Source organism: Ovis canadensis, chromosome 19 (genome assembly GCF_042477335.2).
Source record: "Ovis canadensis isolate MfBH-ARS-UI-01 breed Bighorn chromosome 19, ARS-UI_OviCan_v2, whole genome shotgun sequence".
NCBI lineage: Eukaryota > Metazoa > Chordata > Mammalia > Artiodactyla > Bovidae > Ovis > Ovis canadensis.
The window spans coordinates 64039012-64051602 of NC_091263.1; the positions used below are offsets into that span (position 1 = coordinate 64039012).

The 12591-nt window shown below is 54.8% G+C and overlaps 2 protein-coding genes and 1 long non-coding RNA gene across 5 annotated transcripts in view; 1 reads left to right on the forward strand and 2 right to left on the reverse strand.

Moving 5' to 3' along the window:
• Positions 1-1366: 1366 nt before the first annotated feature.
• On the reverse strand, positions 1367-5992 carry MANF (mesencephalic astrocyte derived neurotrophic factor). Its single transcript, XM_069561111.1, has 4 exons — positions 4954-5992; positions 4073-4200; positions 3136-3277; positions 1367-1801 (listed from the first exon to the last, which is right to left on the reverse strand). The coding sequence occupies exons 1-4, from the start codon at positions 5036-5038 to the stop codon at positions 1617-1619; spliced, it is 540 nt and encodes a 179-aa protein (XP_069417212.1). The 5' UTR covers positions 5039-5992; the 3' UTR covers positions 1367-1616.
• On the forward strand, positions 5299-8370 carry LOC138424353 (uncharacterized). 3 transcript variants are annotated; one of them, XR_011250763.1, is made up of 4 exons: positions 5299-5512; positions 5607-5711; positions 5933-6131; positions 6582-7224. It is a non-coding gene; the product is annotated as an uncharacterized lncRNA (long non-coding RNA). The 3 variants fall into 3 exon arrangements; XR_011250764.1 differs by lacking the exon at positions 6582-7224 and adding an exon at positions 8129-8370 and having other exon boundaries at positions 5347-5512; XR_011250762.1 differs by lacking the exon at positions 6582-7224 and having other exon boundaries at positions 5338-5512; positions 5933-6295.
• DOCK3 (dedicator of cytokinesis 3) overlaps positions 6139-12591 on the reverse strand; it is a 291789-nt gene continuing 285336 nt past the window's right edge. Inside the window, exons 52-54 of the mRNA XM_069561103.1 lie at positions 10422-10544; positions 9837-9919; positions 6139-9062 (exon numbers count right to left, since the gene is read on the reverse strand). Coding sequence (XP_069417204.1) covers positions 8553-9062; positions 9837-9919; positions 10422-10544 — 716 coding nt within the window. The 3' untranslated portion in view covers positions 6139-8552. The remainder of the gene's footprint in view (positions 9063-9836; positions 9920-10421; positions 10545-12591) is intronic.

The following is a 12591-nucleotide window of genomic DNA, read 5'->3' on the forward strand; positions in this document are numbered from 1 at the left end:
GTTTGCCATGCTTACCTCTCCCTGGCCAGTGCTCTCGTATCCACCTCCATGGTGGTGACATGGAGAAATCCTGTTCAGGTGCCAAGCCCCCTCAGGGAAACTTTCATTTTCCATGGAGAGTTAACCAGAGGCTTCACAAGACCTGACCCAACTTAAAGCCACAGAAACCGAGGCGTGGGGAAGAGCGCATGCGCTTCTGCCCTCCCACGACCAGAAGCCTTTGCGAGGAGCGCCTGCAGCAGCTAACGCAGGTGCACTAGATTAACGTCTTACAAGAAACACCTGTTAACGTTCCAGGTCTCCTAGGCGGCTTCCAGGAGTTAACCCTTTTAAAGATAACATTGGGGATCACCCTCAGGTGGCAGCTGGGCTGTCCTCCCTGTTTGATGTAACCTGGAGGACACAGAGGCCACCAGAACTCAGCTGCTGGTTCTAGCCATGCAGTTTCTCAACACCTTTCAGGGGCTCAGAACACTTTGCTTGTCTGATCATAACAGCCCATCTAATTCCTCCAAATAGGGAACACTTGGCCTAACAAGTGCATTCTTACTTTTCTCAGATTTGAAAACTGTGGGCCTGCTGCTCACAGCCATTAGTGAACCCCACAGCCGGCTGAGGGCCCTTTACGTTGGCAAACTGAATTTAGGAACTGCACAAATGACGTGACCCGAGGTCAGAGCATGCACGCAGTTTCTTAGTCCTCCCCTTGTGGTGGTCTCTGAGGGCAGGAGGAGCAATCCACTGAGTCACAGTTCATGCTGGTCACTGGGTTTCCTGTGCACCAACCCCCAAAAGAGCAACTAAAAAACCAGACTCCAGGGACACCCTTTCAGGACTTCAACTGTTAGGCCTATCTTGGGTAAACAAAGGCAAAAGACAGCCTCTCACTGGCTCTTTGTAAAAACCAGCTCCTGCCAATCTTGCAAAATCCCAACTAGGTACCAGAAGCTTAGGGTTGACACTGGACCACAAACTGAGTTGAGCAAGCAGATGGCCAGATCTGGACAGTGGCTGATGGAGGTAGCCAGGCCGAGTATCTTCAGAATGTGATAGTACTGAACATACTCAGTTACTGAAGTCATCACTGCAGAAAACTGCATTAAACCCGTCTTGCTTGCAACCCAGCCCCCTCTCGAGATAGTCCCTGTGCGCTGGGGGTATCAAGCCCCACCTCCTCCCTGAGAACCTCTCCACTCTTGCACAGCCCGGCAGGCCCCATGTCCTGTCCTGGCATCCCAGCACTGCCTGGTGGTTGAGAGACAAATGTGAATATACCTGAAAACTCTTTGTAAACCGGAAAGCATAAACCGGTGAAATCTTCATCATGGGTAAAACCCTATTTCAGTATTCACTTTAATTCTTCAAGGACAGCTAGAAATTTTCTTCCTTTAATAAAAAAATCCCAGACATACTTTGAAGTCCTAGAGTTAAATGGGCAACAGAACAAAGTGAATCTCCCCCAAGGGGACGCTGTACACCCAGCATCATCAGGAAAGCTCCAGGCTTCACACCTGACTTTGTCAGGAGCCTGCCTAAAAAATAAATTACAAAAAGGCTGTTTGGGGTAGACACAAATGAAGTATTTTCTCCCTCAGGAGCAGTAGGGGTCGAGCCGACTACAAATCAGTCCGTGAACTAGCTGCCTTGGGAGCATATTTAGGCATCAGTTCATTAATCTTCCGGATGTAGTCAGACTTTTCCGCACAGCCTTTGCACGTCTCCCCCCAGTCATCCAGGATCTTCTTTAGCTCTTTAACTCGGAGTTTCTTCAGGTCCACTGTGCTCAGGTCGATCTGTTTGTCTGGAGGAGAGAGCAGGGAGAATAACCAGCTGGGTGGGAGCAACTGCGGACCCCAACAGTCCTTGCACAGCCAAACTGTCACCTGAAACAAGCAGGCCTATTGCCTGTAGGGGGAGAGGTGCATGCAGGTGTCAGTGCCCAGTGCCCCCAGGACGGGGACTGGCCCAGGCCCCTTCACCAGGAAGGCGGGTCTCACGTTGGCACGATACACCCCAGACATGCAGTGCAGCAGGGACAGATGGAGGCCATGTGCTCCTTACAGAAGGAACCTTCTAGGAGGAATATGGCGCCCACTCCAAGTGCCTCTTACTAAACAGTCGCGGTAGAGCTCGTGGCACTGGAGAATGAGAGTTCTAGGGTGACAGAGCAGACAGATCCCCTAGCCTCAGTTTCCCAACACAGACCCTGGTCGGGCTCTTGAATTAGGAGCTTACTCTCCATGACCACCTGTGATCACAGACAGACCTTGTGCCAGAAACACTGAACTAGGATCACTCTCAGAAGACCAGTTATCCTTGACACAACGGGCTAAGACGCAGCCCTTGGACACTCAATTCATGGTAAAACATGCTGGTGCTGTTTCAGTTTTATGGAAGAGAACAACTCTTCTGGCCCCGATTCTTTCTGGTCACTCAGCCTTCAGAGTGTGCAGTCAGGACAAGCTTATCAAAACCAAGTCAGATGACATCCCTTCTCTGCTCAAATCCCAACATTCTCATCTTCCTTCAGACTAAAACCAAGGCCCTCCATGACCTGCCCACCCACTGGGCATGGCACTGCCTGCCTTTGCATCTGCCTGTGTCCTCTGCCTGAAATGCTCTTCCCTTAGCTGTGCCAGTGGCTAATCCCCCACTTCCTTTTCAAAGTCTGTTGAAATGTCACCTCCTGGGCTTCCCTGATAGCTCAGTTGGTAAAGAAGCCACCTGAAACGCAGGAGACCCCAGTTCAACTCCTGGGTCGGGAAGATCTCCTGGAGCAATGTGGGAGAGACCTGGGTTTGATCCCTGGGTTGGGAAGAGCCCCTGGAGAAGGGAAAGGCTACCCACTCCAGGATGGTGGCCTGGAGAGTTCCATGGACTGTACAGTCCATGGGGTGGTAAAGCGTCAGACACGACTGAGCAACTTGCACTTTCACTGAGGCGGATTCTGACCTCCATCCACCAGGATGCAAAGTTGAGTCTGTGCCCTTGCCCATTTATCACCACCAACCTTGCTACATAACTCACGCATGAAGACTCTAAGTTTATCACCTGCCTACTCCAGCTAGAAAGTACACTTCATTAATGCCTGAGCACAGAGAGGGTTCAGTGTTGGTTAAATAATGCCACACTCACCATACTTTAGTTCACAGATCTGACTGTCTTTCTTCTTGAGCTTCTCACAGATCTTCTCCACAGGGATGTGGTGGGACAGGGGCTTGGACACCTCGTTGATGATCTTGGTGGCTGCATCCTCTGTGGCCCCAATGTAGTAGCACTGTGGCAAGAAAGGACAATGGCCTTCAGGAGGCACCCCTTGAGAGCTATCTCCTCCAAGGCACACTGACATCTTAAAACATCTTCTGTCTCTGCCAGGACCTCATTTTCCCACGCCCTGCCTGTACTGGCAGTCAGATTGAGCATAAACCCCAGGCTCTTAGTACACACTTGGTCCCAGAACTGACAGCCACCAGATGAATTTAAAAGGCACCAAGGTTCAAACCTTTAAACAGAAAGACAAACCAGAGACTGCCAGGGAAGCTGAGGCTACCAAAACTATTGTTTCATGAGGGCTCTTGTACTTAATTCAGCCCTAACCTCCCCTGTGCCCATTCCATCATCATCATCGGTCCTCACTCGTGCCAAGATTGCTCTGGCCTCTGGGCACTCACATTGGCTGTTCCCTCTGCCTGTAATGTTCTTTACCCCTCCATGATGATGACCCTGTCTCAGAAAAATTCTTGACTACTGTCTAAGTTAGTGCCCACCCTCTCTACCATACCCTCCTGGTCCATTTTCTGCACAACTTGCATCCCACTGCCATCATTTGCCTGTCACTGCTCTCCCCTGATATTTCCGGTGTCCAGCACACAGTAGGTGCTTAATCAACACTAAGAGGATAACATCCCAACAGCCGAATACAGAAAGCACTTCAGACCCACATTAGTTCACTGACACAACAGCTGGCCTCCTCCATAGACAAGTGGGCGGGGTCTTGTACCTCCAGGCCTGGGAAGTGGATTCTTAAAACGCTGGCCAGGAACAGCCTGGAGAGGGCTAAACAGCTACTTACCAACCGATTCTCTTTGCCTCTTGCTTCACGGCAGAACTTTATAAGTTCTTTTTCAATAGAGGCTGGAGAGAATGTGACATCTCTGTCTTTGAGGTCCTGGTAAAACCTTCCCAGATAAGAAATACAAACTGAAAAAGACAAGGAAGATGCTCCAGTCATCACCAAGTTGCAGGCCAATTCACCAGGCGGGAACTCCAGCAGCAATCTTAATAGGAGACACGGAGAAAAGGTGAGTTTTTCTACCACCGGATTTTCTCGGGTGCCCACAGGTAGACAGAACCGTGCTCCGGGCTGCTGGGTCCCCGAGTACATCCAGGGGATGCGGGAAACGAGCATCACCTAATGACCCACAAACAGCTCCTCCCTGCTATTTCCATAAAGTTTAAACTCAGATTGAACACGTGTCCTTGAGATAGGCTCACTGTGACCTCATAAATGGACAAACTAGAGGCCGAAGAGAAAAAAACGATGCAAACGCTATTCATTTCCAAACGCAACACCGAACCCCAACGTGAATCTTTGCAACCCTATCATATCACACCAGGCGCGGTGCCCACGGGCGGCCCTCAAGGATTCCCCACCTTAGCCAGAACCGCTCCCAGGAGCTTCTGCCCAGTGATGGTAAAGGACCAAAATTCCGGCGTTATCTCAGTTTCAGGCCAAACTGTACCATCTAGTCCTAACTTCCTCGTCAGACCAATGTTTTTTAGGCCTAGAAAATGTTTTCTGGACCCGGCGTTGGTCCCTCCTCTGGCAGACCCCACTGGGGCCGGCCGCCCCCGCCCGCATTAGCCCCGGCCTCTCAGCCTTTCGGTGGTTTGGATGAGTTCAGCACCGCCGCCAGGCCGGCCACAGCGCTCGGACCACCAACTCCGCCTTACCTTCGCAGTCACCCGGTCGCAGCGCCCGGCTGGCCGGCAGCACGCTCAGAGCCAGCGCCACGGCCAGCCCGTGGGTGGCCCACATCCTCCACAACCCGCCGCCTCTGCCGCCTTCGCCGGACTGAACCGCGCCCGCCGTGCGGCGCAGCCCCCAGGTCCCGGCCGCGCGCCGTGGCTCCCTATTGGCTGGCGCCCCCCACGCTCTCCCACACACCGTTCCCCCATTGGTCCACGCTCCTCGGAGCCCAGAAGAGCGGCTCCACGCTACCCTTCCTCATTGGCTGATGGGATCGCCCGCCCTCCGCCCTAGACAGTTGTCGACCGCTGATTGAACCGGGGCTGCTCGCAGGAAGAGGCCGCAGAGGCGGCGGAAGCAGCTCTGTCGCCATCTTTGGTAGGGGCAGGGGCTGAGGCCGAGGAGGAGCTCCATCAGGCTGGAGTGGAATTCGGCCGCTGTCTCGCGCCTGCTCAGTTGCTCTGTGTACTCTCTGTTCTGGGCCCCAGGTCTTCCCGAAGAACCCCACGGACTTCCCCGCTGTGGTCCCGACTCGTGGTGCAGGTCAGGGGCTCTGTGGTCAGCCGCAACCCAACAGGCAGGGAGGGCGGCCGGCCACAGGCAAGGCTACAAAGAGGTTTCTTTCTTTTTTCTTAAGGGACCAGGTGGGCTGGGGAACCAGCCTTTGGGGAACCGGTGAGGAAGAGTCCAGATTGCCCCGACAGGTAGACAGGAGGACCCAGTCGGGGCGGACAGATGTCGGGTAAGAGGGGCTCCCCCTCCAGGCTGCCTTCCCAGAGCTCAGAGGGGCGCCCGGGCCAGGATTGGTTGCCTGGCTTTGAGTTCGGAACCATCCCGCTTTACTGGGGAGATTGGCGGCTTCAGAGGTTTGTCCCCCACGCCAGGAAGACCTCTTCTTCCCCCTTTTACTCACAAGCCTCGGGAGCCTGGCCGAGGTGGCTGGTTTTCTCTCTTGCTTTCTAGCTGAGCGCTCTGCGCCCTCGGCTGCCCTCCTTTCCGGTGCAAGTCTTGGCTCCCTGTGCTTGAAGGCCGGACGTGGAAAAGGTTGGCTCTGTGCTCAGGACGGAAAAGAGATTTTTATGGGGCTAAAAGGGCTTGGAGCCCAGCGACAAGGGTTGGAGGCGGGCACTTGGCGGCTGCTCCCATTCAGTGAATTCAGTGGGTCAGTATCAGGTATTCATCTTTTAATTCACATAACAGCAGTCAAGGGAGTGGGGAAAGGGGGGAAGTCAAGTGGCAGATATTTACATCTAAAATTCACATTACTTGCTGGATTGAGAACATGCTACCACAATATATACAGTAAAATACTTTTTTGGGACACTAGTACAAATTTTTTTTTTCTTTTAACTTTGCTTTCTGATACAGGTAAGACCATTAAGTCACTTCTTATTTTAAACATAAATACACAAAAGAAATGGTTAGAAGTTTTCTTATTTTAAATAAGCACAGAATGCCAGAGGTTAAAAACACATTTATAGGGCTGAATACCAATTGGACAGCACACTCTATACATTTTTTGCTCAAATTCCTGTACAAATACACAGCATTCAAATAGGTATTTACAAATAAGCTTGAAAGAATGAAAATCAGTATTTCACAATCTTTTCAGAGAATTCTCATCTCTGGCCTCCCACTTCCCTTCAGACTGGCTGATTCTCCAAGGAAAGGAATTTGGAATATGTCCTTTTCATTGAATTTGGGAAAATGGAGAGGGAAAAGACAAACCTGGCTCACCCTGTAAAGGCAAGACCAAACAAACCTACACTCCCCTCTCTACCCTCTCACACCACCAGGTGGAGAAGGAAGATGTTCTTACAGGAGGACTGCCTTGTCCAGGGGTTGAGGTTCAGGAGTGCCCTAAAATCTAAATATGAACTATCTAAGAAATCCAAAGCTAGTCCCCCACTGTTACACTTGGGAACACAGATGGTTCAGGCCTGCCTGGACTGACCCACTCTGCTTGGAGTCACCCTTCAAGTATCAAAAAGGACCCACACTGGTGATAGAACACTCCTAGACGCCCTGAAGGTAACATGGCCCCCCATCTTAGCTCATAAGTTACTTGCTGGCATTCCTGTTAAACAAGTTGGCATTTGTTTACAAGTGAAAGACACCCTAACCAGGGAAGTCAGATGGGCCAGTGGAAGAGGAACTAACGGAAAACGTACCTGCTCAACGAGGAGAAGGCAGCCTTGTGACTGTCAAGTTGTGAACTCAAGCAAATAAATGTTTTGTAGACTTTTTAAAAGTAACTTAGAAGCACCCTGGTAAAATACTATTGCCACCCCACCCTATTCCCCCAACTAATAAGCCAAGAGGAAAATCAGTGCCCTGACCTGAAAGTTTCCTATAAAGACACCACTGCCTTCTGCCCAACAGACTGGGGAGGCTGGAGAAACTGCCCTCCTGCTCACCCTGAACCCTGAGTGGTGGTCCCATGGGCCTGGAGCTGGGATCCTGCACTTGGCTACTGGGAGGGGTGTGGCTTTCTGCTTCTAGGAGGGGAAGTCCCCCTCCCTGCCAACTGCGCCTTTTACCCAGGAGCTTGCTGAACCTGATTGCAAGTCCTCAGGCCTTTGGAGCCTGGCTGGGCAGCCACCCCGCTGCTCAGAGGTAGTGCTGAAAATCCCTGATTCAGGAGCTGGAGGACAGGCACGCTGGCCGAAAGCTCAGAGGATTTCCGGCCCTGCCACACCCCAGCCTCACTCTATCAGCTTGTCTCTCAACACATGGCTGCCCGGGCCCTGGGGAGGAAGGTGGTAAGGGCAGTCCCTCTGGCTCCAACCCCCACTCAAGCTCCAGAGGCTAGGACACGACCGCTGCAGATCCATGCACCAGGGGGCTCCTGCAGGGCATGGGGTATGTTAGGAGTGGAGGGGAGCGAAAGGTCAGAAACAGAAACGATGGAGGGGAAGTCCAAGGTAGAGGCGGCGGCGGGGCTGGCCCGCGGAAGCCTGGCAGTAGGCCCGGGGCATGCAGTTAGGCTGTCACATGCCTGTGCCGGCAGGTTGGCCTCGCCAGCCCCAGGGGCACACTCCTGGATGGAAGAGCAGGCATTTGTGCAAAATGGCTGGTAGCCCCCTTGTCCACCTGTGACATAGTCCACGTGGTCCTTGCAATCCCTGAATACAACCATGAGCTCTTCTGTCTATGCAGCAAAGGAAGAGGTCCCTAGTGCAATTTCCATTCTGTGCATTGCTGCCCTGGAGGGAGGCCCTGGGCTCCTGCCCCAGGGGCCCCGCGAAGCTGCGAAGCCGTTCTGTGGTGCAGTATCTCCATCTAGCTCCATGTGGTCTGAAACTGCAGGAGGAAGACAGCATCTACTGCACAAAGGAAAGAGGAAAACCCATAGAAATGGAAATGTAGAAAATGAAATAAAAAGAGAAGCCACAACCCTTCATGCTGCTGTGGCCTCTGCACATGGCAACACACGAGTTCACGGCAGTAGAACGTAGACTCGGGCGGTTCTCTCCTGAGTGCCAGGCCTCTCGGGCTCCCTGCGGGGGGACTTGCTTTTCTGACCCGGAGTGGTTGGGCAAGCCGCTCACTGACGGTGGTGTCCCAGCTGCCTCCCTGCCCCTCACTGTTCCCCTCGGCTGTGCTCCCAGGCCATGCGTGCCTGTTCTTCCTTGGTGCTCCCGGGAGGCAGTGAGGCCTTGCGATGCAGGCCCCGAGGCCTCTCGGCCTCCTCTCGCAGCAGCACACCCTCGTCGTGCTCCAGGGCCGGCAGGCGGGGGTGGTAGGGCTTGGGTGGCAGCGCAGGCGGGTCCATGGGGTCCTGAGGGATGACACATCCTGGGGCCGAGTGGCTTCGGCACGGCTGGGCCTTGATGGAGTCCAGGACAGCGGACTCGGAGAGGCTGTAGTGGACGGGGAGGTAAGGTGGGTCAAGGTCTTCGTCAGCGTTCCAGGCCTGGCTCGGCATGGAGTCCATGGTGTCGGTTCGAGGAGGGGCCTCCGAGGAGTGCCCAAAGTTACTCTCGCTTAGGGAAGACACGCCGCTGCTGGCACTGCCAGACAGCGTAGAGTTGCTGCCATCCAGGCCTGACTGGGGGCTGGTCGGGGAGGCTGGGATAGGGTGCAGGGGCGACTGTGAAAGAAAAGGAAGAAGTGTGAAAATCGCTCTTTCCAGACAGGCTGACATGCCCGCCCCGTGCCGAGAAGACCCAGAGCCTCCTGTATTAATGAGCTTTAAAATCCTCATCAGCAGCGTATTTCTTTGTTTTGCCATCAGCAAGCCCTTGCCTTCCCCCTGGCCCCAGCAAGCCTATGGAGCCCCAGAATCACCTGCATTTCTGTGGCCTGCAAATGGCCCTGCCTTTGTGCCCTGTGAAGCTAGGTCCCAGGCTTCTGGCTGTGGCCCTAGGGGCACAGACAGAAGGGGCCGGGTTGGCAGGCCCGTCGGGGAGGGCAGAAAGAACCCTAGAGGGCCATGGACCAGATGAGTGCCTTCTGCTGCTAAAATCTGTGACAGTCTTCTCCAATTTGCAGAAAAATTAATGAGTTTCACATAGAGGTTTGGTATCTGATGCTTCTTGTTTTGAGTTGACTCCAGTTTAAGTGCTCTATGACCTCCCACAGTTAACATTTCCTCACGTTGTGAACTGTGGTGTGTTGATATCTACCCTCTGGCTTCTCACTGCTCTTGGCTCACACACTGGGTACCGTATGTTGCTGTCTGCAGGACCCTCTGACCTCTCCACCCCCATTACGTCTGTTACACAACACGTGGGTCACCTGTACCCCAAGTATGTCTCTGGACACCCCCAGCTTCTGTCAGCCTGGGCTGTTGGGAGGAACAGGCGAGGCAGACCTCAGGGGTCTCTCCCCTCACAGCCTGGGGGCTGTCACCTCAGAACATTACCTTGCGCAAGGTCCGGGCGGGGAGGGCTGGGGGGGTGTCACCCAAGGGGTGGTGGAAGGCGTCGAAGTGTAGGGAGTAATGACCTGCAGAGGACACAGAAGCAGAGCCTCAGTTGGGCCCTTCTTGGGCTGCATCACAGCAGAGCTGGCGGGGCCAACTGCACAGACGGGAGTCTCCCGCGACCCCTCGGCACTGGAAGCCATGGGAAAACCTCTCTCTTCACTGACATTCTTCAAAACACAGGCTGCTGGAGTAAAGACACCCATGCCACACAGGAGATCGAGAAGTCCGAGTGCATCAGAGCCCACAGAATGACAGGCCACAGCCAGTAGCGGCCCTCCGCCTGCTGCGGGGCGATGACAGCCTGCGGAGTCATTTTCGACGTCTTCAGCCTCCGCGGTCAGGAAGGCCTTACTGAGTGTACCTGCTGCACTTGGAGACCTCACTGACCCCAAGGCTGCGGTGAGGGGGTTCTTTCCTCGGCTGAGTCGGCTCATCTTCTCAGCCCAGAGGGCTCCTGCCCTCACCCCTGAGCAGGATCTGAGACTGGGGACTACCTGGGGGACCCGCTGGAGGTCTTCTTACCATGCAGCAGGCTTCGGGGAGGCACTGGGGGGGCCAGGATGCACCCCGTGTGGGCAGACAGGAAGGGCTGGGCCTCGCGGGCTCCGCTATCCAGGCTCCAGCTGCTGGGGGCTGCTGGCACCGCTGAAGGGTGAAAACAGATGGCATGAAGGGAGGTTACTTCTTAAGCCAGCCTCTGGTTGGGGGGGGAAGTCCTCTACTACTGCCTGGGCCTTCTCCAGGTGTGCACTCGGTACAGCACACATGGGCATGGCACGCCAGCTCCTGAGACAGAAAACACTGGCCCAGCAAGACACAGTGGTGGCCCATGGGGAAAGTGGCCACGGCAGATGCCACTGAAGAGGATGGCTAGAGTCAGCTGCTGTCTGAAAAGCACTCGGGAGGAGGCAAGACGAGAGGAAGTACAGCAAGGAGGCAGCCTCCCGGGCTTGCTAGGAGGGAAAAAGAGAACAGGAGAGTGGGGCAGGCTGGTAAGACTGAGAGAAGAGAGACAGGGAGAGGGAGATGCAGGCGAGTGCGTGCGTGCGAGAACAGGTGTGCCCGTGCGCCCTATAGCTTCTGACCAAGATCAAGAGTCAGGGCTCTCCCAGGGCCTGATCCCATGGGGAAGCAGGGAGCAGGATGGGTGGGGAGCAGGATGGGTGAGCAGCAGCAGATGCCTGTGTCCACAGCTGGTACGTGGCCTGGGCCCTCAAAGAACCTGTAGTAAGCTACAAGCTCTGCCCACCCCTTTTGCTTCTGAGCCCACTGGCTGGGCCTGGGATGCTGGGGAGTTTTCTAGGCAGGACTGGTATTCATACAGTGCCTGCAGCAGGAAAGAGTATGAAGCCAGGGGTCAGGCCGGGTCCAGCAGGGACCTCTGCTTCCAGAGAGGATGGCGGGTGGTGGAGCCCCTGGGTGCTTTGAAGCACAGAGGCCCAGTTCCTGGCACCCACATGCCGTGGATAGAGTGGGCCCTGGACAGACAGTAACACAGGGTGTCCATCTGTGGACGGGAAGGAGTCTAGGGCTGGAACAGTGGCCCTTCAGCGACAGCTGAGGAGGACGATAGGAGGGGGCGGGGGGATGGCTGGATCACAGGGTCTAAGGAGCAGCAGCGGATACGTGAACACCATCTGCCAATTACTAGAGAACCGCCGCTACTGATGAGAGCTACGCCCTTTCTCTGACAGAGCTCTCAGTATCGAGAGCTTTGTTTTGAGGCAGTCACAGCTAAAGGGGGCGTTGAGGAAGGTGGGGTCTGGGTTTTTCCCACTCCAGGGCCTGAGTGGGGAATACAATGCCAGGGCCTAAAGGGCACCTGAGAGGCCCTGGGAAGGAGGGAGCCTGGCCTTTGAGGAGGATGCGGCCAGCAGGGGCTGGGCCCCACATGGTCGAAGGATGAGGTAGTGGGAGACGTCCATCCTGGTCCTCCTCACTGGTGAAGAACGTCAGGCTAGAACTCGGCTGCCTCACAGCCTCACATCTCAGGAGCGTGGCTCAGTCTCATGGACTGGCTGACAGCGGTGGGGGCGGAGAGGAGAGGTGGCAGTGACTGGGTGGACAGGCATTCATTCTGACTCTGGTGAGTGCCAGATGGATTCCACCGGAAAGCCTTCCCCAGAGAGCCTGAACCACCCTGAGACCAGGACAGGCCTACTCTCATACAGGCTCTCCCCAAGATGTGGCAGGAGCTTCCTGGTCCTCAGCACTAAGGCACCCTCTCCGGAAAAGGAAAAGTTCCATCTCCACAGAAAGCCATCACACCTCGAGGAATAAGAAGCTTGGAGGCAGGTCTGGGCAGCTTCCCCAAAGGGGCTCTGACAGCCTGAATTCTCATATGCACATCTTGGCCCTACAAGAACAGCAGGACTGCACAAATTCACCCACAAGAGCTCAAAGGAAACAGCGGGCAGGAATGCTAGAGGGGAAGAAAGCTGGCAAGGCTGCAGTGGTTTACAAAAGGCACCTGCCAGAGCCACTCCACGTCAACCAGAAATTATCCAGCCTGCCCTTGGCCTCCTGTTGACCAGTGAGGCCAGTGAACCTCTGCCATACAGCACCAGGGCTTCCTGGGTGGCTCAGTGGTAAAGAACCTGCCTGCCAATGCAGGAGATGCATGGTTCGATCCCTGGGTCGCGAAGATCCCCTGGAGAAGGAAACGCAACCCACTCCAGTATTCTCGCCTGAA

What these genes read in the sequence shown, in the direction of transcription:
- MANF (XM_069561111.1), bottom strand. Translation starts at nt 5,038, where the DNA reads ATGTGGGCCACCCACGGGCTGGCCGTGGCGCTGGCTCTGAGCGTGCTG. An exon ending in GCGACCGGGTGACTGCGAAG is followed by an intron (nt 4,201 to 4,953) that starts GTAAGGCGGAGT and finishes TGTCTTTTTCAG; the next exon opens with TTTGTATTTCTTATCTGGGA. An exon ending in GAGGCAAAGAGAATCGGTTG is followed by an intron (nt 3,278 to 4,072) that starts GTAAGTAGCTGT and finishes TTCTTGCCACAG; the next exon opens with TGCTACTACATTGGGGCCAC.